Source organism: Hemiscyllium ocellatum, chromosome 18 (genome assembly GCF_020745735.1).
Source record: "Hemiscyllium ocellatum isolate sHemOce1 chromosome 18, sHemOce1.pat.X.cur, whole genome shotgun sequence".
NCBI lineage: Eukaryota > Metazoa > Chordata > Chondrichthyes > Orectolobiformes > Hemiscylliidae > Hemiscyllium > Hemiscyllium ocellatum.
The window spans coordinates 56,611,948-56,637,279 of NC_083418.1; the positions used below are offsets into that span (position 1 = coordinate 56,611,948).

The 25,332-nt window shown below is 41.3% G+C and overlaps 1 protein-coding gene across 5 annotated transcripts in view; it reads right to left on the reverse strand.

Moving 5' to 3' along the window:
• hipk3a (homeodomain interacting protein kinase 3a) overlaps positions 1-25,332 on the reverse strand; it is a 260,923-nt gene that overhangs the window by 62,817 nt on the left and 172,774 nt on the right. For all 5 annotated transcript variants that reach the window (XM_060839040.1, XM_060839042.1, XM_060839038.1 and 2 more), the window contains one exon: positions 2,992-3,115. In XM_060839040.1, coding sequence (XP_060695023.1) covers positions 2,992-3,115 — 124 coding nt within the window. The remainder of the gene's footprint in view (positions 1-2,991; positions 3,116-25,332) is intronic.

Below are 25,332 nucleotides of genomic sequence, written 5' to 3' on the forward strand. Positions count from 1 at the left end.
AATCCACAATGCTATCAGGGGGATAATTCTAGATTTTGACCCATGATGGTGAAGTAACAACAATATATTTTCAAGTAAGAATTGTGAATAGTTTGGTATGGCTTGCAGGTGGTGGTGTTTCCAAGTATCTGCTGCCCTTGTCCTTAGGTGGTAGTGATTGTGGGTTGGAAAATAATTTCTAAGTAGCCTTGGTGAATTTCTGCAGTGCATCCTGTAGATAATGTATACCAGTTGCTACTGAGCAACTATGGTGGAAAGAGTAGATGCTTGAGGACATGGTCCTTTGTCCCAGTTGGACCATAATAAACTTATTGAGGGCTATTGGAATCACAGTGAGGAGAACTCCATCACACTTCTGATTTTTGCCTTTAGATGGTGGACAGGCCTTAGGGAGTCTGCAGTGAGTTACTTAACTGCACCATTCCAAGCCTCTAACTTGCCCTAATTTCATAGTATTTATATTGCTAATCATGTTCCATTTTTGGTCAATGGTATCCTGGGGATGGTGAGGGATTCAGTGATGGTAACGTCATTGAATGTCAAAGGAAGATGGTTAGATTCTCTCATGTTAGAGATGGTCTTTGTGGGATGTCAATGTTACTTGCCACTTTTCAGTCCAGATTTGGATATTTTCTAGGCCTTGCTACATTTGGCCATGGATTACTTCAATATCTAAGGAGTTGCAAACAGTGCTGAACATTGTACAATCATCAGTGAGCATTCCATTTCTCACCTTATGATGAAGCAGCTGAAGATGACTGGGGATAGGCTCCAAACTTGAGGAATTCCTGCAAAGGAACTGATTCAACTAATCTCCAACAACCACAACTACCATATGTACTTGTGTATATGTCGAATTTTGAAGACAGTTTTTAAATTTGAAATTATGGGGTTGACTTATACACGAGGTATTGTTTTCAAAGGGATGAATATTTATCTACAAATTTGATAAAATGGAAAAATTACCTTCCCGGCAGCCCCCGGTCCCTGATTCTGGAACATTCTCTGTAATATGTTCAGGCCGCAGTAAACTGTAGGTAACTGAAACCGTAGAAACCAACCCCACGGATACACCAGTCATCCTGTATTGTCATACCACTACAGGCATTCTGAAAACCTGGAGCGGAGCGTGATGGCTGGTAGACTGAAAGACCCAGAATGGAGCGGTACAGCCAGCAGATTGGAAAGCCAGAGTGGAGCGCAACGGTGAGGCACACTGTATCATAAATATTGATCTGTAACTGTGAAGAACCAGGGTCGATGTATACACAAGATATATAGAAAATACAAGATTTTCTGGCCAAAAATAAGTGGTTGGCCTATATGTGACATTGACCTATGCACGAGTATATACGATTTTTTTTTGTTATGGGTGCAGAACGTTTCACTTATTCCCACTAATTCCAGCCCTTGCAAAGAGTCTTTGATGCCACACCCAGTCAAGGGCATCAACCTAATCTCACCTCACCTCTGGAATTTAGGTATTTTGTTGCATGTTTGAAACAAGGTTGTAATGCTGCAATGAGATTACCTCTCACACTTCGAAAGTGCAGAGAACACAGGACCAGTCTATTCAATCCGCCCTCACAGGACAACCCTGGAACCCCGGGGATCAATCTGGGAAATCTTTATAGTATTCCCTCAATACAAGTATATCCTTCGTTAGGGTGGATAAGGCAACGGTACAAAGTACTCCAGATATGGTCTCACCAAGACTCTATGCAATTGCAGCAAAATCGGTTGGCCTTTATTGCAACAGGGTTGAATACATAAGTTAAGAAAGGCCAACAGATTTACCTTCATTAACAACATATGACTTCCACCTACATGGTAGTCTGCAGTGATTTGTGAACAAGGACACCCAGGCCATTTTGTACATCCACACTCCCAGTCTCTCACTGTTTAAGAGAACAGTTTTGTTTTTCACTTCTGTTTTTCCAACCACAATAGATAGCTTCACTTTTTCCACATTATATTTCACCTGTCATGCTTTTTGCCCATTCACTCAACTTGTCCAAAACCCCACTTTTTTTACCCTCTTCATATTCATATTGCCAACAAGTTCTGTGACAGTTGTAACCCTTAAAATGATGTTCCCATATCCAAATTCAGAGAACTTACATGCACTTGGTGGAGCAAACTCCCCCCTAAAGTATAGCTGTGATTCCATGAAAATCTTCCAGTTTCATTGCACTTTCTTGACTAAATAACATCCCAAAGCACTTTGCAGCCAATAGCATAGTATTGAAATAGTCTTTGTTATAACATAGGAAATACGGCAACCAACAAGCTCCTCTAGCCACAAACAACAATGTGGTAAACAGTCAGATAATGTGTTTGTTATTTTCTTTAAGGGATACGTAATGGCAAGGGCACCTCACTCTACTTTCAAATAGCCAAAGGAAAATACATCCAACTGAGAGGGCAGAAGGTGCCTCAATCTGGCATCTCATCCAAAAGGTGGCATTCTGACACTGCAGCACTCCAGAAGCAGTTCACAACAATGCCAGCCTAGAATTTGTGCTCATATCCCAGAATAGGATTTGGAACACATAACCATCTGACTCAGAGATGAAAGCACTATTCATTGCTTCATAGCTGCCACTTGTAAGGCACTATATAAACAGAAGTTTTTTCTTTCTTTGGTCAGTTTCTTATCCACTACTTTAGTTCATGCACAGCACTTAGACCTTCATTAATAAAAATAACACCAGTAACTATGGACCAAAGGCACCTGTTTCACTATGTCTCTGATTTAAGTTTGACCTTAACTAAGCATTGAATAAGACATTTTGTTTAGCAATGTAACATTTTAAAACAGATTAAACATGTAATAACATTCTCCTTATTAAAGGATAAAATTTAGGACAGCAAAACATTGCTTACTGCTTTAATTGCATAACATGATCACTCAACAGCCAGTTAGCCTTGGTGAGCTGGTGGTTTCCCTTATGAGGCAGTTGCGTGTGACAGTTAAAAATAACCTCTTACCTGGTCATATTCCAGTGCTCCTGGGTACAAAGGCCATCCAAGGAATAGTTCAGCAATAACACATCCCAGTGACCACATGTCTATGGCTTCACAAAACGGCAAACCCAAAATAATCTCTGGCGCTCTGGGACAAAATAAGAAAAATGTGTTAAATTATATGTTACAGCTCAGGAGAGCAAAGAAATGTCATGTTCAATCGTAGTTTGGATCATCCATGTTTATTTAGACTGCACAGAAATCAAATAAACAGCTCCTGTGAACTAGAAAGAGACTAGCAATCTTGTACTGTCCATTTATATTGCCAATCACTTTTGATGCATTATTTCAGACATCATTGTTGTACACTCTCTGCTTCTCAAACATTACATTGCAGGTTCCAAATTAATGTTGACATTGCGTATCAAGTTTGAAATCTCAGTTGAGCTGATGTGGGGGGAGAGATGGGGCAAGTTGATGCCAGGAGATGCCTAAAAGAGCATATGAACAGGCAATCAACTAGCTTGCAAGTGATTAAAAGCCTAAAGACCTGGGAGAAGGCCATTTGCTGATCCAGCCTTCCAAAATAGCACTCAGAGGGAAGGAAAAATTATCAATATATCTGATTCCTTTCAGCCACTATATAACAACGGGACCAACTCAGACCAAATCACTGGGAGGGGTGGCCATGCACTCAGTTATATCTCAGCCTACAATTAAAGCTTAGAGTACTGCATACAATTTTGGTCTCCTATTTTAAGGAGTGGGGGGAATGTACTTTCATTTGGGACAGTTCAGAGAATGTTCACCAGTTTGATTTCTGTGAAAAGATGATCTTATGAGAAACAGTTGAGCTGGTTGACCTGTACTCATTGGTATTGAGAAGAACGAGAGGGAATCTCATTGAAATTTATAAGAATCTGAGGGGATTTGACAAGATAGAGCCTATGTTTCCTCATGAGGAAATTAAGAATTTGGGAACATAATTTTGGAATAAGAGGTCTGTCCCATTTAAGTCTAAAATGAAGAGAACTTTCTTCTCTCGGAAGCTTGTTGAGCTTTAAAATTTTGAACCCTACAGCATAGTGGAAGCTGGGCCATTGAATGTACCGAAGGCTGAGTTAGATCTACAAGAGTTACTGGGGGAATCAGGCAGGTAAGCAAGTAGGGTTCTTACCATAACCACATCAGCATTAATCATAAAAAGGTACAGCAGATTACTCCTGTACCTGTTTATTATTTTCTTCTGATAAAGATTTTAAAGGAGGAACGCAAGTGAGCTGAAGGGAGAATTCTCAAATGAGGGCTTGTGGAGACTGAAACCATGACAATCATGAGTTGGCCAAATGGAGGTGACATACACATACTTGGCTGGAAGATGACGGTAAATGTCATGTAGGTGGGAACTGTGACAACGTCGAGTGTAATGGTGTCTCGAGTGATGCGGAGTATCTGTCACACTGCACCCTCCCAGTGATTTGGTCTGAGTTGGTCCTGTTTCATTTTGATAATGCCTCCGTGAAGACCCTTGGGATTTTACTCTTTGTGAAAGGCATTGGAAAAATGCCAAATTTTACTGTGGTTGTGATACATCATTCTATTTTCGGAAGGGCAATGGGGTTATCATAAAGTAATGCTGCAAAAGCCTGCATAAGATTCAACATGAACTTTTTTTTTATTTTCCCGGATTTGTTTGTAGAACACCAACTCAGGCTGAGGCTGGTGAGACACACTTGTTGAACTGTACTTGGGGCCGCACTGTGCTGTTGCAAAAGAGGCCACTCAATCAAATGCACACAGATTCATTTTGCATTAGTGTCTCACTGGGTTGCCTGTCTTGTGCCTGTTAGATCTGTTTGACCAAGGTGGAGGAGCTAAATAACTGTAAATGCCAGATTGGCATCCTTGAAACAAATGCTTTTACTGTAAGAGCTGCACTCATAATCAGCTCCAAGCCAGTCATTCGTTTTCTAAATGTGCTGAAATTAGCTTTGCCTCTTATTGACTGTTTGTCTACTGGACTCAAATGCATGGAATACAGCTGCATTCATGAACTTGAAATCCATAGCTTTATGTTAGTTATACTACTATGTTAGTGAGAATTTCCTCACTATATGTGGCCATGCCTTCACCTCTGAAATCATGTTCCTTAGCCTCCCTAAACATAAGACAGGCCTTAAACTCTTAAGCCATTGACCAAACTTGTTGTGTGAACCACCTACCTTAATATCCCTTATCTGACTCTAGTGAAATACATTGAGACACTTTGCTCCCTTCAAAGTATTATATAAAAGCAAGTTGTTATTGTTGATACTGATACGCCACAGAAATGACAAGGTAAATCAGCATGATCTTAAAATATGGGGCAGGGAGACTGTCTCCCGCTTAAGGAGTAGTCCAACCCAATGCTCCTCGATAGATCTGAATTCTCCAGATCATCTACAAAGAATGTGAAACATCCTGTACTGTAAATGGAGGAACTATCACAGTGAACCAAACATTGTGAAAACAGGATTGAAATTTTCTTATAATTTATATTAACCTGAATGCACCACTGCAAATCTCACCAAATTCAATCCCCTCAGCTTCTTCACATGTCATTATCTGCCAAACACCACACACAGTGTAAGCCCTTTTAACACAACAATGGAATCAGTAAAGTTCCCTCTCTCCACTCAACATGCCCTATTCCCACCCCATGCTCATTTCACACAAAATCTTCCACTTGATTTTGTTTTCTAATGTATTAAAATTCCTAGACAGTCTTCAATGTTCCAACCAGTGAACAGATTAATACTTGGTGCACATGAATCTAACATTAGAGAGAGTCAAAACTAAGGAAAATAATGATGGTAGATGAATGATGCCATAGCGGGATATCTAGCTCTCACATGCTAAGGAGTCTCCTGACAAGCTGTCACAATACTTTGTTTCTATGTTGCATCAGAACCCTTCCACCCTCAAAACCAAGACCAACAAGTAAGTTCAATCCCTTCAGATAAATTATACATTTGATATCCAGCTGTTATTGGAATGAGATCATGGATGAAGACACTCAGAATCAGAGAAACAAGAAAGTTGAAACTTCCACCAGATTTTCTCCACATATTTATCCACTTCAACAGGGATATCGGATCAAAGGCAGCACGCATAGAATTCAGGTATTCTACAATATTTCTGACAGTAAACTCTAACTTTAGCTTTACCATTGCATGATCTTAATAGAGAAGTCTTCGCAGGCTCCTATTAGCAAAGGCAAGAACACATATCAGCGGCTTCCACCAATTCTTACCAACATCCCTCTTTAAAAATGTCCATTTCCATTATCAGTCACCTCAGTGATAAAGGAGAGAACACTGGAATTTCAACAATCTGCAATATGTGAGATACTGAGTCAATTTCTTTTGATTAGGATTGATGGATAGCGCACAATTTTGTTCACAAGATAAACATGGATGAGAAAAGTTGTTAGTTAGTTTGTCCAGGAAACATCCCCCTCTCCGCTGAAGCACTTCATTCCTTCTTCACTGATTCTATGGGCCTTGACTCTGCTACCCTACCTGAGAATTATGGACGATGAAGAACAACTCCTAGTAATCGGCCAAGTTTCACTCTATGAGTCCTTTCGTCCTAATAACGTGCTGTTTTATTTGGATCAGTATTTCTGATTAATTTTCTCATACTGTTTACTCAGTTACAATACGGCCAAAGTCATCAGCCATCTCCAACGTCCCAATAGCAAATCCAACTGAATGATTCCCAAGATAATCCCATGTTACTTTTGAATGGACTCTCAAATGTTAATGTTGATCACTTTCTCTGCAACTTCTCTGCGGCTGTAACACTGTATTCTGCACAATGTTCTGCTACCTGATGCATTTTGTATAGTGCAATCTGCCTGTTGAACACGCAAAACAACCCACTTTACTGTATCTCGGTATGCGTGACGATGATAATAAATCAAATCGATTCAAATAAGGAATGCTGCACCGTTAACTCTGGATCAGCCAAACTTGTCTAAACTTGTCATGTGACTGCTCCAACCAATCAGAATAGAGTTGGACCACAAAAAAAAGTGCAAACTCACAGTCAAGCCATATTTGACACTGAGGTCTCCCTGTGAAAGAGCAAGCAAAGCATGCAAGTATGGCTAGACCTATGAGAAAAGGAATTGTTAATCAAAGAGAGAAGGTGAGGGCACTAGAGTAAGTGAAAAACTGATGTGAAGCCAAACCAGACATTGCACCAGCGAGTTTACCACTATTATGAAAGATGAGGCAAACTTTTTGGAACACTTTGAAAAGCAGATATTCTCTTTAGGAAGGAAGAGATTGGGACCGGTTGCCTTATCCACCATTGATAAAAGTGTTACCATTGTTCAGGGAGTATACCTCAACTGTTGCAAAGGTCAGATTTATGATGAAGACAAAGAAGACAGTGATGGAAGCCTAACTGCCAAGTGTTTCACCTTGCTGAGTTCAAGCAGGCAATGACTGCACAAGATGGTGAAAATGAAGAGGAATGTATCATGCTCATCCAAAGACAGTACATTACAAAGAAACTGATTACTGCTTTTTTTCTGAAGCTAGCTCAACAAACATGTTTCAATGCTTTTTACAAGACTAAGCCTTTGTAATGCAAGAACAAGCTGAATCAAGACATTTTCCATACATTTACTGCTTTACTGTCTTCTGCTTAGTTCAGAGGAGAGCCTCTGAATCAGAGTCTGATCATTTCATTCTCACTATAAGAATTGAACACAAAAGCTAGGTTGGCACTCCAGTTCAGTACTAAGGGAATTGTCGGGATGAGATTGTAAACCAAGGCGACATCAGCCCTTTCAGGAGAATGTAAAATACCCCTAGCCACCATTTTGACCTTTAGGAGGAGCATTCTCTGTTATCCTGGTCAATATGTATCTCTCAATCAGCAACACTAAACAGACAGGTTATTTGGTGAGAATTGCAGAACTTTTGTGGGACCTTGCAGTGCATAAATTAACTGCTATGTTTTCAAAAACAACTGTGGGTACCTATTAAAAATGCTTCTTTGGCTGTAAAATGCTTTAGGACATCCTGAAGTTTTGAAAGGTGCTTTATAAATGCAACTCTGTTTTTATTTGTTTTCTCAGTTATTTGATAAAGCTAATGTCATTAGAGTCCTCTCCATTTGTGGGATTTTTGGTAGAATGACAGGTGGTCAAAAATGTCATGCCATTCTAGTAAATTGCTACATTGAAAGTTTCAATGTGAACAGTCTTATATCGAAAAAAAATTCTGAGACAAAATTTGTGTTTGAACTGAATATTTAATCTTACAGTAATTTTGCCAAAGAGACTTCACAATCACCACTAGTCAGGTAGCCAGAAGCAAAGTTAACTGTAGAGGTGGGGTTAGTTAAGGCTGATATTCACCGAATGAGAGAATGAGTATTGAAAGGAGTTTCAAGTTATCAAATTGATTTGGAGAATTACAAAGACAATATAGTGTTACAAAATCAATATATGCAGGTGCTAATGAAAGCACAGGACTCCTGTACCACTGAACCTGTCAGGAGGATGACAATATATGTCAAATCCAGGAATACCCTAAAGGCTGGAAACAGGGTGAAGCGAACTGAGAATGATTTTGATGCAGTTAACATCCGCAGTGTGATAAAAGAGACTGAGTGCCTTATAGAATTACATGGGACTTTACAGCCAGAAACAATTCTAGGCCTGAAACGTTAGCTCTAATGCACACCTGCACCAAAATACATGTGCTGAACTTTTGCTCCTATTCCAAAGCAGTGTTTTGCTTTTGTATCAGGTCACTGATACTCCAAATATTCAAATAAGCCTTTATCTTCCTTACTTCATGTAACGTTAACAATATATCAGCAATGTATTTCTCTCTCATGCTTGTCACTATTCCCTTAAATATACATTGTGCTATTTACTTTTACTGCTCCATGTGATATGGTAACTGTTTCCACACTCTCACTACATTGAACAAAACAAATTCAGTTCAATACCTTATTGGAGTTTTCAATTATTGGCCTTACATTCATAGCTCCTAGTTCTGGACACCCCCAGAAGAGTAAACATCTTCTTTATGTCCTTCCTGTTGAATTTTAACTTCCTGTCATGGCACTTCACAGTCAAAAATAAGTTGCATTTAGTGAGGTCAGAGTGAGTGCCTTTGACATTAAGATGCCAAATGAGGCATCAAGGAGCCCTAGCAAAATTAAAGACAATGGGAATCAGGAGGAAAACTCTCTATTTGCAGAAATAATGTTGGTTGTGATTTTTGGAGGTCAGTTATCGCTCCAGGAGTTCATCAGAACAGTGTATTAGGCTCAACATCATTGATCCAGTAAGTTTATCCACTATTCTGAAAGATGAGACAAACATTTGGAACACTTCGAAAAGCAGATATTCTCTCCAAAAAGGAAGAGATCGGGACCAGTTGCCTTATCCACCATTGATAAAACTGTTATCATTTTTCAGGCAGTATATCAATGTTCTGGTCAAGAAGAAGAAGAAGGCTTACATTAGGACAAAATGTGAAAACTCAGTTAGGGCACTTGAGGGTTACAAGGAAGTCAGGAAAGACCTAAAAAGAGAGCTCAGAAGAGCCAGGAGGGGACATGAGAAGTTGTTGGCAGATAGGATCAGGGTTAACCCTAAGGCTTTCCATAGTATGTCAGGAATAAAAGAAGAGTTAAATGAGGGCCAATCTAGGATAATAGTGGGAAATTGTGTGTGGAGTCAGAGGAGACAGGGGAAGCACTAAATAAATATTTTTCGACAGCGTTCACTATAGAAAATGAAAATATTGGCAAGGAAGATACAGAGGTACTTGCATCTAGACTAGAAGAGATTGAGGTTCACAAGGAAGAGGTATTAGAAATGCTGCAGAGTGTGAAAATAGACAAGTCCCCTGGGCCAGATGGGACCTATCCTCGGATCCTCTGGGAAACAAAGGAAGAGATTGCTGAGCCTTTGGCATTGATCTTCGAATCTTCATTGTCTACAGGAATAGTGCCTGAGGATTGGAGGATAGCAAATGTGGTTCCCTTGTTCAAAAAGGGTATTAGAGACAACCCTGGTAATTGCAGACCAATGAGTCTCACTGCAGTTGTTGGTAAAGTGTTGGAAAAGGTTATAAGAGATAGGATTTATCACCATATAGAAAAGAATAATCTGATCAGGGACAGTCAGCACGGTTTTGTGAAGGGTAAGTCGTGCCTAACGAATCTTATTGACTTTTTTGACAAAGTGACCAAACAGGTAGATGAGAGTAAACCGGTTGATGTGGTGTATATGGATTTCAGCAAGGCGTTCAATAAGGTTCCCCACAGTAGGCTATTATACAAGATGCAGAGGAATGGGATTGTGGGAGACATAGCAGTTTGGACCAGTAATTGGCTTGCTGAAAGAAAACAGAGGGCTATAGTTGATGGAACATGTTCATCTTGGTGTGCAGTTACTAGCGGCGTACCCCAAGGGTCGGTGTTGGGTCCACTGCTGTTTGTCATTTTTATAAATTACCTGGACAAGGGCTTCGAAGGGTGAGTTAGTAAATTTGCGGACAACACTAAGGTCAGTGGAGTTGTGGATAGTGACGAAGGATGTAGTAGGTTGCAGAGTGACATAGATAGGATGCAGAGCTGGGCTGAGAGGTGGCAAATGGAGTTTAATGTGGACAAGTGTGAGATGATACACTTTGGACTGAGTAATCAGAATGCAAAGTACTGGGCTAATGGTAAGATTCTTGAGAGTGCAGATGAGCAGAGAGGTCTTGACGTCCATGTATACAGATCCCTGAAAGTTGCCACCCAGATTGACAGTGTTTTGGCCTTTATTAATAGAGGGATTGAGTTCCGGAGCCAGTAGGTTATGCTGCAGCTGTACAAAGCTCTGGTACAGCCACACTTGGAGTATTGTGTACAGTTCTGGCCACCGCATTATAAGAACGATGCTGAAGCTTTGGAAAGGGTGCAGAGGAGATTTACTAGGATGTTGCCTGGTATGGAAGGAATGCCTTACGAGGAAAGGCTTAGGGCTTTGAGGCTGTTCTTGTTGGAGAAGAAGGTTGAGAGGTGACTTAATAGAGACTTACAAGATAACCAGAGGATTAGATAGGGTAGACAGGGAGAGCCTTTTTCCAAGTATGGGAACGGCAAATACAAGGGGACACAACTTTAAAGTGAGGGGAGATAGATATAAGACAGATGTCAGAGGTAGTTTCTTTACGCAGAGAGCAGTAAGGGTATGGAATGCTTTGCCTGCAACGGTAGTAGATTTGCCAAGTTTAAGTGCATTTAAGTCGTCATTGGACAGGTACATGGACGTACATGGAATAGTGTAGGTGGGATGGGCTTCAGATTAGTATGACAGGGCGGCAAAACATCGAGGGCCGAAGGGCCTGTACTGCGCTGTAATGTTCTATGTTTTATGTTCTATATACTCCAACTGTTCCACAGATCAAGTACATGATGAAGAAGACAAAGAAGACAGTGATGGAAACCTAATTGCCAAGTGTTTCCACCTTGCTGAGTTGGCTATAATTGCTGAATCAATTACTGTCTCTCCAGCATAAAGACCTAGGTGGGGGAAGGTCGGTGGACAGTGTTAAGGAGCATTCACAATCCTCAGGAACAGGAATAGCAATTATCCATCAGCAGCAAGGTCTAGAGAACATTCAAATTTGGGCTGCTCCGGGACAAATAACATTCATTACTCAGCATCCCATCTTCTAGAGGAAATTCAATAATAAACATTTCTTGACAAATATAACAGTTAGAAAATGCTTTCATCTGAAGAACCTTGCTGAAATATGGTTCTTTGCTGCCAATGCCAATTCACGTGATATTTCTGACTGATAATGTAATTCTTTTCATTTACTGGGCAGATATAGGAAACATTAATATCAGAAAAATCATTTGCTTCAATAATCCTATCATTATTTGGTTGATCTGAACCCACCTGATGCTTCTGATTTAAAAATAATTTCAGAATTAAATTGGATAAATACTTGGAAGAAAAAGAGTTTGCAGGGGAATGGGGTAAGAGTAAGGAGCCTTTGACAAACTGGATAGCTCGTTCAAAGACCTGGCATAGACAAATGTGTTAAATGGCTACTTCCAGTGATTTAAGAATATATAGACTGGAATTTCAGTATGGGGTTGGATATTGACACATGAAAGCATTTTAGGACCAGACACAACATATGAACTGCACCATTCTAGTGCAATTATGATCAAATGCTAAAATCTTAAGTGGGATAGCACCCATGAATGGATGCAGCAGTGCAGCCTGACCAATACACTGAGACGCAGTCTTTGGGCAGCACGGTGGCACAGTGGTTAACACTGCTGCCTCACAGCGCCAGAGATCCGGGTTCAATTCCTGCCTCAGGCGATTGACTGTGGAGTTTGTACATTCTCCCAGTGTCTACGTGGGTTTCTTCCGGGAGCTCCGGTTTCCTCCCACAGTCCAAAAATGTGCAGGTTAGGTGAATTGGCCATGCTAAATTGCCCGTAGTGTTAGTAGAAGGGGTAAATGTGGGTCTGGGTGGGTGGTGGGTCGGTGTGGACTTGTTGGGCTGAAGGGCCTGTTTCCACACTGTAAGAAATCTAATCTAATCTAATCTAATCTTAACTGAGAAGGAGACAAGTTCAGCACCCACTTAGGGTTGGAACACCTATCTTCTACCAGCAGCAAAGGTAAGTAGCAGCCATGCTGGAGGCTGCAACTGCACTGATGACCATAGCAGGCAATTTATTAAGGGACATTAAATGGTAATGGGCCCCAAATTGAGGTATGGGTCATTCTGCTATAACAAGTGTTTCATTAATGCAAATTCGCTGTAACATGACTGACAAATTGGGGACACTGTTTCTAAAGCACAGACTTATAAAACTTCATGTGATACTGGTTGGAGCCTTCAAATTTCATTTAATCATAAATAGAAACAAACTTTCTTCAGCCCCTTGGCAACATTGACAGCTGTTCAATAACATAAAAACATAGGATTAGGAGCAGGAGTAGGCCATGCAGCCCTTAGGGCCTGCTCCGCCAGCCAATCTGATCATGGCTGAGCAGCTAACACAATAGGCTGATCCCACATTTTCCCCATATCCTTTGATCCCTTGAGTCCCAAGTATTATATCCAACTTTCTCCTGAACTCACTCAATGCTCTGGCCTCAATTGCCTTCTGTGGTAGTGAAAATCCACAGGCTTGCCATTTTGCCTCATTTTAGTCCCAAATGATTTGCCTCACACCCTTAGACAGTGATTCTGATTCTGGACTCCCCTGCCATCAAAAATATCCTTCCTGTGTCTACCCTTTTATTGGTTTCTGTGACATTTCCCCCATTCTCCTGAACTCCAGCAAATATAATCCTAACCAATTCAACCTCATATATCAAGCTCACCATCCCAATCAGTCTGGTAAACTTTCACTGCACTCTCTCTATAGCAGGAACATCCTTCCTCAGGTAAGGAGAATAAAAAAAAGCAGCAGACATTTTGGAATTAGCAAAATCAAATTTCAAAATTACTTTCCTGACTTTTGACAAACTTGCTAAGGAGATAAAGGGGCCATTAATTAACCATGTGCACGTACCCTGTTCCTACTAGAAATTTGAAAATTCGAAACTTTCCCAGAAATGTCAGACTCTCTGCTAACTTTCAAGGCTGGGAGTTTCAAACTGCATTCACAATGGGTGCGGGCCCCGCGACTCTTCTATAGCCTGTTTATGCAAATAATTGCACTTGCTGAAAATTCTCTCACTCTTTCCAAAAAGGCCACTAAGAATACTATGTGGATGAGCTGGAGAGGGATTGCTGTCAACCAGAAATTTCAAATCTGAGATTGATAATTTTTTTATTAGGGAAGGGTATGATGAAAGGTCATGAAAACAAGGTGGGTAATTGAAGGAAAGTTACAGATCAGTCTTGATCTAATTGAATAGCGACACAAGCAAGATGAGCTGAAATGATATGTGTGCTGTAGGATTCCTTGATTTGTGGCAGCTTTGTGGCATGGCAGTAGTCATGGAAGTGGAGGGGATGATATTGCTATGTCACATTCATGCTGCAGCGTGGCTGGCTCCCTTGGCTAGATTGGTGTAATGCAGAATAACTCTGAACCTAATTAGGCATCACACTTAAGCCCTAAAGACAACTAAATTCTCCATCTGTTCTTTCATTCTACTTGAACAGTATTTTAAAACAAAACTCAGAAGAATTAGAACACTACTGTACAGATGAAAACTAAGAAAGAAGTTAACAATCTATATCTTGGTGTGTGTGTGTGTGTTCATAAATATATGACTTGTGTACAATGTGCACAATGTGTGCATGCATGTGGTTTGTTTATATACACCAGTCCCCCTGTTTCCATGGGGGATATGTTCCAAGACCTACCACAGAAGCCCGAAACTGCAGATAGTGGTGAACCCATTCATTTAAATGGGAAATGTGCCTCTCCGGCAGCCCCCTGGAATTATTTCTGGAATGTTCCATGTAATATTTTTGGGCTGCGGCAAACCGCAGATAAGTGAATTTGCGGAAGCCGATTCCGTGGATACAACAGTCACCCCACATGCATATTGTGTATGTGCTTTGTGCGCATGTTCTTATGTATGTGTGCGTTTTTGTTAAAACGTATTTGAACCAGAACATTGTGTGTGTGTGTGTGTGTGTGTGTGTGTGTGTGTGTGTGTGTGTGTGTGTGTGAAAAATATTGAACCAACCCAAAATGTAAAAATTATTTCTCCAGTTCCTCTACCAACTTTGAGGCAGTTTTTTTTCAACATGGTCAATACATCCAGGCCACCTCCTAGAACTGAAAAAATGTGTTGCTGGAAAAGCAACATGATGACCATGGCTGTACAAAGGCAGGAACACGATTGAAGAGTAGAGCAGCAAGAAGAGATGGCATGTAATTTGTCATCTGATATTGTAGTATTTAAAATAAGAGAATATCTGGAAATATAGTGAAGCCAAGATTTTTAAATAAATTTCGATAGGAGAGGAGGGCAATAAAAAAACCTCGTTGTTGTCAGATTTCTGGCTTTGTAGACCAGGCAGTTTTAGGAGGTGGAGAAAGTGATGACTGCAGATGCTGGAGATCAGAGCTGAAAAATGTGTTGCTGGAAAAGCGCAGCAGGTCAGGCAGCATCCAAGGAGCAGGAGAATCGACGTTTCTGGCATAAGCCCTTCTTCAGGAAGGGCCTCCTATCCTATAGAAATTTTATTTAAAAATCTTGGCTTCACTATATTTCCAGATATTCTCTTATTTTAAATACTACAATATCAGATGACAAACTACATGCCATCTCTTCTTGCTGCTCTACTCTTCAATCGTGTTCCAGTCTTTGTACAGCCATGGTCATCTTGACAAGGTAAGGGCGAAGCATGAGAGTCACTGTGCCTAGACACTGAATCAGTGATTTTCATTTCAAAATACCCTGAATAAAGTCAATCTCCAGTTGTGCATTTGCTGCCAGGAAAAATAAATAAACATCTGGCATGTCTCCTGCACTTTGTGAGATCTGTTTGGAGTGCCAACCCACATCCCATATGGATCCTACCCCATGCCGACACAAGTCTCAAAATCTTGGCAAATGAAGGAAACTAATCAAGCATTGACACAATCATCCAGCACAGTAGCACAAAATAACATTACTACAAGTACCCATGTGTTTTCACTGCAAAAATCATGCAGTAACACTGTAGGTGGTTCACATGGATGGAATCAAAGAGGAAGGGTAATAAACTTCAGTTTTAAATTTCAAATAAAAATAACTTTGGCCAAAATCAAGCCATAGCAACTTCCTTTTGTCAGTTTTTATTCAGTGATCTCAGCAAAGTTTCAAAAAGCTGCTGTAAACGAATGGCATATCCTGGGGTGGCGATAGTGAGTGAAGAGAAGACACTTTCTCAGTCAAAGCGAAGGGACTGCGCAAATGAATGCTACATGGGATGTCATAAAATATTGCCACTGGATGGAATGGATGTTAGTCTGTTTCGTCAATGCAGCTATTTCTGACCAGCTTTAAATGACAATAAAAATATCACACTGACACAAAGGACATGCCTGCATGCAATGAGTGCACATACGCATATAATATGCAAAAATAAATATAAAGTAAAGTTATACACGTAAACAGCACTTGCAATTACACATGCACTTCAGAACTTTTATAGTGTAACAAGTACCTGCAGAATCACTGATAACTCAAAGCAAGTTTGCCAGATTCATTAATAGATTCAATAGATTGCCAGATTCAACAAAAAAGAAAACTCATCCTTGCAGCTGGTCATTGTCGATGAGTACCCTTTGCACACCTACTGTAGAAAATGTATCCTATATTCAAATCAATGTTCATCTCTATAACAAATAGCTACAAAAGCTCAAAGCATTTACGCCTTATAGGAGGAAGCTTGCAAAGACTAAAAGGTAAAGTCACCATAGTCATATTAGACCATAAGGCTACCCTCTCATTAGAGAGAGACAACTGGTGATGGTTTAAACGGAGAGTAACCACATCTCAGGCAAGGGAAAGTTTGGGAGAAACAGTCCTTCATGGTAACTTTAAAAAGCACCACTGCAGTCATGAACATGTCTGCCAGACTACTGCTGAACGTACAACAAACTTTGATCACTATGTACCTATATGTTGTAGATTGGAGAAGTTACAGCAGGAATTTGCAGCTCATCATTGGTGCCAAGGTCCTATGGCCCTAATTCATTCCCTAAATCTCTTGACTTCTGTCTTCTAATTTAAGAAACTCTTCACACCCCATCTTCTTTGTCAGGATTTCACTGTCTGCTGTAGTATTTCCTTCTCTGGCGCAGTGTGCAATTTTATCAAATTTTGTCTCGTGAAGGGCCTTCAAACTTTGGACTGTACTAATGTGCGAGATATTTCAAGCTGCTATTGTACAGGCAAATTAATTCTTGGCTTCATGCCTTTTTAAGAGCATAGTTGTGCTTTGGCATGGTACATGGAGAAAGTTGTTGATTTATGAAATTGGACTTTGGACTGCTTCGAGACCTAGCACAGAGTCATAAACATTTCGGTCTCTCCAATTTCAGAACAAAAGGCTGAAATTCAGCTATGATTTCTGATCATCATTGGCAAGCATAATTGCCTTACCTCTGCCACCATCTTGGTGAACAAACTCTTGACTTCATCTAACAATACACACTACAGTAACTGCCCTACATTCTAGGTTCAAACTCCCTATTGAAGCCATTGATTGTCAATTTTCATTTGGAAACTTTGGAGACAGCAAGGCTGTTTAGATATATGTTGGATGTGAAAGAATCCTTTGGGACGTTTTTCTGTTGGGTCTACGCTCCTCACCAACTCACCTTCCCCTCCAGCACCTCCCCTTGCCATAGCAAAAAGTGTAAAAACTTCACCCATATCTCCCCCCTCACCTCCGTCCAAGGACCCAAAAGATCCTTCCACATCCAACAGAAATTTATCTGTACTTCCATATACGTCATCACTTGCATCCATTGCACCCAATTTGATTTCCTCTACATTGGGGAGACAGGATGCCAACGTGTGGATCGTTTTAGAGAACATCTCTGGGACACCCATACCAACCAACCACCATCGCCCTGTAGCTGAACACTTTCACTCCTCCTCCCACTCCACCAAGGACATGCAGGTCCTGGGCTTCCTCCATCGCCAAACCCTAAACACCTGACACCTGGAGAAAAAATACATTAGGTGGAGGTGGGTACTGTAGATGCTGGAGATTAGAGTCAAGATTAGAGTGGTGCTGGAAAAGCACAGCAGGTCAGGCAACATTCGATGAGCAAGAAAATCAATGTTTCAGTCAAAATCCCTTCACCTGGAGGAAGAATGCCTCATCTTCCATCTTGGGACCTCTGACTACATGGGACCACTGTAGTTTTCCCATTTACTGTCCCCCCACCGTATCCCAGTCCCAACCTCCTAACTTGGCACCGCCCTCCTGAACAGTCCTACCTGTCTATCTTCCTTCCCACCTATCTGTTCCACCCTCCTCTCTGACATATCTCTTTCACTGCCACCTTCATCCACCCGTTACATTCCAGCTACCTTGCCCCTAGCCCCACCTCCCCAACTTATTTATCTCTCAGCTCCCTTGGCCCCACAAACCTCAAACCTGATGAAGGGCTTATGCCCGAAACGTCGACCGCTGTGACCTTATAGAGGTTTATAAAATAGTGAAGGGCATGGATAAAGTAAATAGACAAGGTCTTTTCCCTGGGGTGGGTGAGTCCAGAAATAGAGGGCATAGATTTAAGGTGAGGGAGGAAAGATTTAAAAGGGACCTAAGGGACAACTTTTTCTCACAGAGGGTGGTGCATATATAGAATGAGCTGCCAAAGGAAATGGTAGAGGCTGGTACAATTACAACATTTAAAAGACATTTGGATGGGTATATGAATAGGAAGGGCTTAGAGGGATATAGGCCAAGTGCTGGCAAATGGGATCCGATTAATTTAGGATACCTGGTCAGCATGCCAAATTGGACCGAAGGGTCTGTTTCCGTGCTGCAGATCTCTATGACTCTATGATGAGGAAACCTTGTTCATAATTTAAGAATTGTTTCACATTCAGGATGGCCCTGACTGAACGCGAGCACTTCTGCCATCAGAACAGGTTGTAAGAATTTCATTGCATCACAAAACAAAATCGTCCAAGCCTACAATTATTCAGGAAATCTTCAAAAATACATTGAGAAGTCTCACACTTTGAACACTAATGCGGTGTCTGCACTTTAATTAGACAGGATGCCAAATCATGTTCCACTCTGCAATCAATGCAATGCCTCAATAACTTAGACGTCAGTTTTTCATAAAACAAGGAATGTTAAGAAAACATTATCCCTGTTCTATTGAAGGTGGGAAGCATTCCAGAAACTCTTTCAGTCAACAAATCCACTGGTTGACTAGTTACAAGGCATGTAGCTTGCTTGAGATTTATATGCGTGAGCGCCAAGCAAGCCACAGTGGAGGATGACTGTGACGGGTGAGGAGGGATTGGGGAAGGGATTTCACCATCTATCATTTGAAGAAGCAGAAGCCAGCAGATATAGGATACCAAAGCAAAACAGATGGCAAGTAGAAATGAGGAACCCTAAACCTGCTCTCACCGCAGCATACTGCATCGCAGCTGTGAAATTAAATATTCACTCTTGATGAAATTCATTTCAAAGGTAACATATTAGCCACCTCCTGGAAGCCAACTTCCCAAGGTAAGGATTATAGGAATTAAGGAGTCAGAATAGGACATTCCACACTTGGTGTCTACTTTTTCAGTCAATTAAATCACGGATAATCTAAATTTTGAACAGTCTTTTATAATTTTTTATGGGATGAAGGTCTCAAAAGCAAAGCCATTGTAAGTTATGTATTCCTAATTGATTGCCCTTGAGAAGATGCTGGTGAATACCTGTTCTTGAACTGCTGTAGTCCATGAGGTGCAGGTACACCCACAAAACAGAGCAGGAGTGCTGGGATTTTAACCCAAAAACATTGAAGGACCAGCAATATAGGACTGGATATTACGTGCCACTGTACTGCTGTCACTGTGCAACAATGATAGAGGAACTGAATGTTGAAATGGTGGGTCAGATGCCAATCAAATGCTGTGCTTTGTACTGGACGGTGTCGAAATTCATCCAACTATGTGTTCAAGAGCCATACTCAAGAAAATACTCTCAAATCTAATTTATGATCTATCAATTGATCCCTATTCTTCAACAGCTTTTTGCGGAAGTAATCCCAGATTTTCAGTTTCAATGGCTGCACCAACACTATATGTCGGTCTAAAGCAGTGAAGTTCTTCTTTTCCAGCAAGAGAGTCTATTTGAGAGAGTTTCAAACCAAAGTGGAATAACTGGATCTGAAAATGTGTTGCTGGAAAAGCGCAGCAGGTCAGGCAGCATCCAAGGAACAGGAAATTCGACGTTTCGGGCATAAGCCCTTCATCAGAAATAAGGAAAGTGTGTCCAGCAGGCTAAGCTGGACACACTTTCCTTATTCCTGATGAAGGGCTTATGCCCGAAACGTCGAATTTCCTGTTCCTTGGATGCTGCCTGACCTGCTGCGCTTTTCCAGCAACACATTTTCAGCTCTGATCTCCAGCATCTGCAGACCTCACTTTTTCCTGGAATAACTGAATGGATGGGCATTATTTGTGGAATAGGTTTGAAGGATTGAATGGCCTACTCCCAGTCCTATGTTCTTCAGCACTTTTGTCAGTCAGCTACCTTGTCCACAGCAGTATTAACCATTGCTTCAGAAAAATAGAAAAGGGCTTTTACAGGTAATCCTAATGATTCCTGGGCAATACTTTTGAGTCAATCAGTAGGCTGTGGATTAAAGACTCACTCTAGAGATTTGAGCCATAAATCCTCTTTGTTACCTTGGGACGAGGAAAAATCCATATGGACCGGCATGAAATCAGATTGGGATCTACTGGCATATACTGATGTTTGGCAGTTTTGATCTGGTTGGAGCTGGATTTGCATTGGAGGCAACCACAATACTGGTCATTCTGTTGATCAGAAGTCTGGCACCATTAATTTTCCTTTTGGTATTTGGCCTCGTGGTATTATCGCTAGATTATTAATCCAGAAACTCAGTGAATATTCTGGGAACCCTAGCTCAAATCCCATCGCAGCAGATGTTGGAATTTGAATGCAATAAAAAATCTGGAATCAGGAGTCTACTGAGGACCACGAAAACATTGTCGATTCTCAGAAAAAAACATTTGGCTCACCAATGTCCTTCAGGGAAGGAAATCTGCCATCCTCACCTGTTTTGGCCTACATTTAAATCCACACCCACAGAAATATGTCTTACTTTCAACTGCCCTCTGAAATAACCAAGCAAGCCGCCCAGTTATATCAATCACTACTAAGTCTCAACAAAGAAATGAAACCGGATGGACCACCTGGCATCGATCTAAGCACTGAAAAAGCTAATGGTAGAAACAGTCCTGCCAACCCTGCCAAGTCCTCCTTACTAACATATGGGGGCTAGTGCCAAAATTGGGAGAGCTGACTCACAGACAGCTGTACGGACAGCAGCACAGTGGTACCCAGTTGGGAGGGTATTGCCCTGGGAATCCTAAACATTGACTATGGACCCCATGAAATCTCATAGCTTCAGGTTAAATATGGACAAGGAAACCTCCTGATGATTATCGCTTACCACCCTCCCTCAGCTGATGTTGATCAACACTTGGAGGAAGCACTGAGGATGGTAATGGCACAAAATGCACTTTAGGTGGAGGATTTCAACGTTCACCATTATGAGTGGCTGGGCAGCAGTACTACTGATTAAGCTGGTCAGGTCCTAAAGGACATAGTTGCTAAACTGGGTCTGTGGCAGGTGGTGAGGTAACTAATAAGTGGGAAAAACATACTTGACCCCAGCTTTACTAATCTTCCAGCAGCACATGTATCTGTCCATGACAGTGCTGGTCAGAGTGACCACCGGACAGTTCTTGTGGAGATGAAGTCCCTCCATCATGTTGTATGGCATTATCACTGTGCCAAACGGGACTACATTGAACAGATCTATCAAATAAAACTGAGCATCCATGAAGCGCTGTGGGACATTGACAGCAGCAGAACTGTAATCCAGTACAATCTGTAACCTCTGGACCGGCATATTCCAAATTCAACCATTTCCACCAAATCAGGGGATCAACTGTTGTTCAATGGAGAGTGCAGGTGGGCATGCCAGGAGCATCAGGCATCCCTCAAAATGAGCCAAGATTAAAGTGGTGCTGGAAAAGCACAGCAGGGCATCAGGAAGGGTTTTTGCCCAAAATGGAGGAGAAAGTAAGGACTGCAGATGCTGGGGATCAGAGGTTAAAAATGTATTGCTGGAAAAGCACAGCAGGTCAGGCAGCATCCAAGGAGCAGGAGAATCGACGTTTCAGGCATAAGCCTGAAGAAGGGCTTATGCCCGAAAAGTCGATTCTCCTTCTCCTTTGATGCTGCCTGACCTGCTGCGCTTTTCCAGCAACACATTTTTAAGCTTTGGCCCAAAACGTCAATTTGTCCTGCTCCATGGATGCTGCCTGACCTGTTGTGCTTTTCCAGCACGACTCTAATCCTGAGTTCAATCTCCAGCATCTGCAGTACCCACTTCTGCCTAGCTGATTTTATCCCTCAAAATGAGATGACAACCTGGTGAAGCTACCATGCAGGACTACTTCCATGCCAAACAGCATTAGCAGCAAGTGATAGGCAGAGTTAAGCAATTCCACAACCAAGGAATCAGATTTAAGCTCTGCAGTCGTGCCACATCCAGTCATGAATGGTGGTGTATAATTAAATAACTCACTGGAGGAGTTGGCTCCACAAAAGTCCCCAACCTCAATGATGGAAGAACCCAGCACATCAATGCAAAAGATAAGGCTGAAGCATTTGCAGCAATCTTCAGCCAAAAGTGCCGACTGAATGATTCAGCTTGGTCTCCTCCAGTGGTCCCAGCATCACAGATACCAATCTTCAGCCAATTTGATTCACTTTATGTGATATCAAGAAATGGTTAGAGGCACTGGATAGTGCAAAGGCTATTGGCTCTGATAACATTCTAGAAGGCTTGCACTCCAGAACCTGCTGTTCCCATCGTCAAACTATGCCTTTACCATTAGAACACTGGCATCCACCTGACAATGTGGAAAATTGCCCAGGTAGGTCTTGTACACAAAGTGCAGATCAAATTCAACCCAGCCAAATACCTCTCTGTCAATCTGCTCTTGATCATCAATAAAGTGATGGAAGGTGTCATCAACATTACTATCACGCTGCATCTGCTCAGTGATGTCCACTTTGGGTCCTGCCAGGGCCAGTCAGCTCCGCACCTCATTAAAACTTTGGTTCAAACACAAACAAACGAGCTGAATTCCAGAAGGTGAGGTAAAAGTGACAGCCCTTGACCTCAAGACTGCATTCGACTGAGTGGCATCGAGAAGTCCTAGCAAAACTGAAATCAATGGGTATCAGGGGGCAAAATTTCTCCAGTAGTTAAGAGTCATACCTGACACATAGGAAGCTGGTCATGGTTGTTGAAGGTCAATCACCTCAGCTCCAAGACATCTGTGCAGGAGTTCCTCAAGGTAGTATCCCAGGCCCAACTATCTTCAGCTGCTTCATCTTAACTTTCTCTTCATCTTAAAGTTAGAAGTGGGGATGTTCACCAATGATTACACAATATTCAGCACCATTCATGACTCTTCAGATACTGAAGCAATCCATGTTCAAATGCAACAAGATCTGGACAAGTAGCAAGTAATATTTGCACCACACAAATGTTAGGCAATGATCATCTCCAATAAGGGACAATTTAACCACGCCCCTTGACATTCAATGGTAATACAACATCCTTGGGATTACCACTGATCAGAAACTAAACTGAACTCACCACATAAACACAGTAACACAGTGGCTACAAGAGCAGGTCAGAGGCTAGGAATACTGCAGCTAGTAACACACCTCCTGACTCCAAAAGCCTGTCCACCATCTGCAACTCACAATATCAGGAGTGTGATGGAATACCCTCCACTTGCTGGATGACAGCAGCTCCAACATCACTTAAAAAGCTTGGCACCATTCAGAACAAAGTATCCCGCTTGATTAGCATCATATCCACAAGCATCCACTCCCTCCACCACTGATGCTCAGTGGCAGCAGTACTATTGACACTGTGCACTGCAGAAATTTGCCAAAGATTCTTCAACAGCACTTTCCAAACCCACACAACTACATCCATCTAGGAGGACCAGGGCAGCAGATACGTGGGATCACTAGTACCTGCAAGTTCCACTCCTAGTCATTGACCATCTTGACTTGGAAATATATCACCACTTCTTCATTTATTCTTGGTCAAAATCCTGAAATTTCCTCCCTAAGGATATTGTGGGTCTACCCTCAGTATAAGGACTGCAGCGGTTCAAAAAGGCAGCTCACCATCACCTTCTCAAGTACAGCCACTGATATTCACACATATTGCATGCAGACTGACCCCAAATCCACATATCCGGCACACTGCATACTAACAGGTACCTTGACCAGTATTACTAGCTCCATAACCAGTACCGGCTCCAAAAGCCAAGGGCACAATGACCAGTGATTGGATCAGTTATATCTATTGCTCCCAAATCCCATTGTATAATGTGTTTTATTGGTTGCATACACTGGTTTTCCACACTGGGTATGGTGACCTGATCAATATTTATCACTTGATCAATATCACTAAAACAGATTATCATTCGCACAGTGCTGTTTGTGAGAGTTTATTCTGTGCAGGGTCACAGAACCTGCAACATTAACTCTCATTTCTCTCCACAAGAACAGTTGGATCTTCAGAGTTTGTGATGCATCTTGACAAAGTTACTTGGAATGTACAGCACAACAAATTGCCATTTGGCCAAACAGATCTATGCTCCTGACAAATCTCTTCCCACTGTTAAAAGTTAAATTCTAGATTAAAGATTTGTATTAGAATAAGAAGTAGATTAATTAGTTCTGAGATGAGAAGACAGTTTTTCACTCCAAGGGTTGTGGATGCTCCATTACTGATTATATTGAAGGCTGTGATGAGAGTTTTGATCTCTTATAGAATCAATGGGTTAGGAAAAAGGCCAGAAAGGTGGATTGAAACAAAAATTCCACCATGATTGCATTAATAGGTGGTGCATGTTTGAGGAATAATATGATCTATTCCAGCTGTAATTTCTTTTGGCTATGTTTTGGCTAATATTACTGTACAGATTTTCATTTGAAACTTGCATCAAGCTGTGCATCATTTCCTTTAGCTTATGAGTATGGCTTTGCCTCATTTTGCTGCCACAATCAATATGGTTGACTCATGCTTGTGACATATTTCCAAGCTGAGGTACCTTTTTGGGTAATTCTACAGTCCTCTCCAGCAACTCCTATAATAAGTACAGGATGATGTGCCTGCTGTATGCTCAATGCAGTATTGAAACCTTAATCAAGATCAAGGAGGGAAAACACATAAAATTACTATGTTTCTGTTTATTTAGACGATGCAGTCAAATGAGGGAACTTTTTTGCTGTGCATATCATGTCAAAATCATTGCACACTGGTGGTTTTGCTGCAAAAGTTGGAAAGCAGGGTATTTTTAAAAACTATGGTTTCTCCAGGTCAGCAGACAGTCAGAAATCCTTCCAGAAAATCACAATTTGGGTGAAATTTAGAAAAGACATCCAGTAATGTATAGGACATTATGAAGCAGAAATTCCCCACTCCTCCCCCATGTCCATTATTAATGTATCACTTCTTTCTAAAGCTGAAACACTACATGCAAGGGATACTCACTTA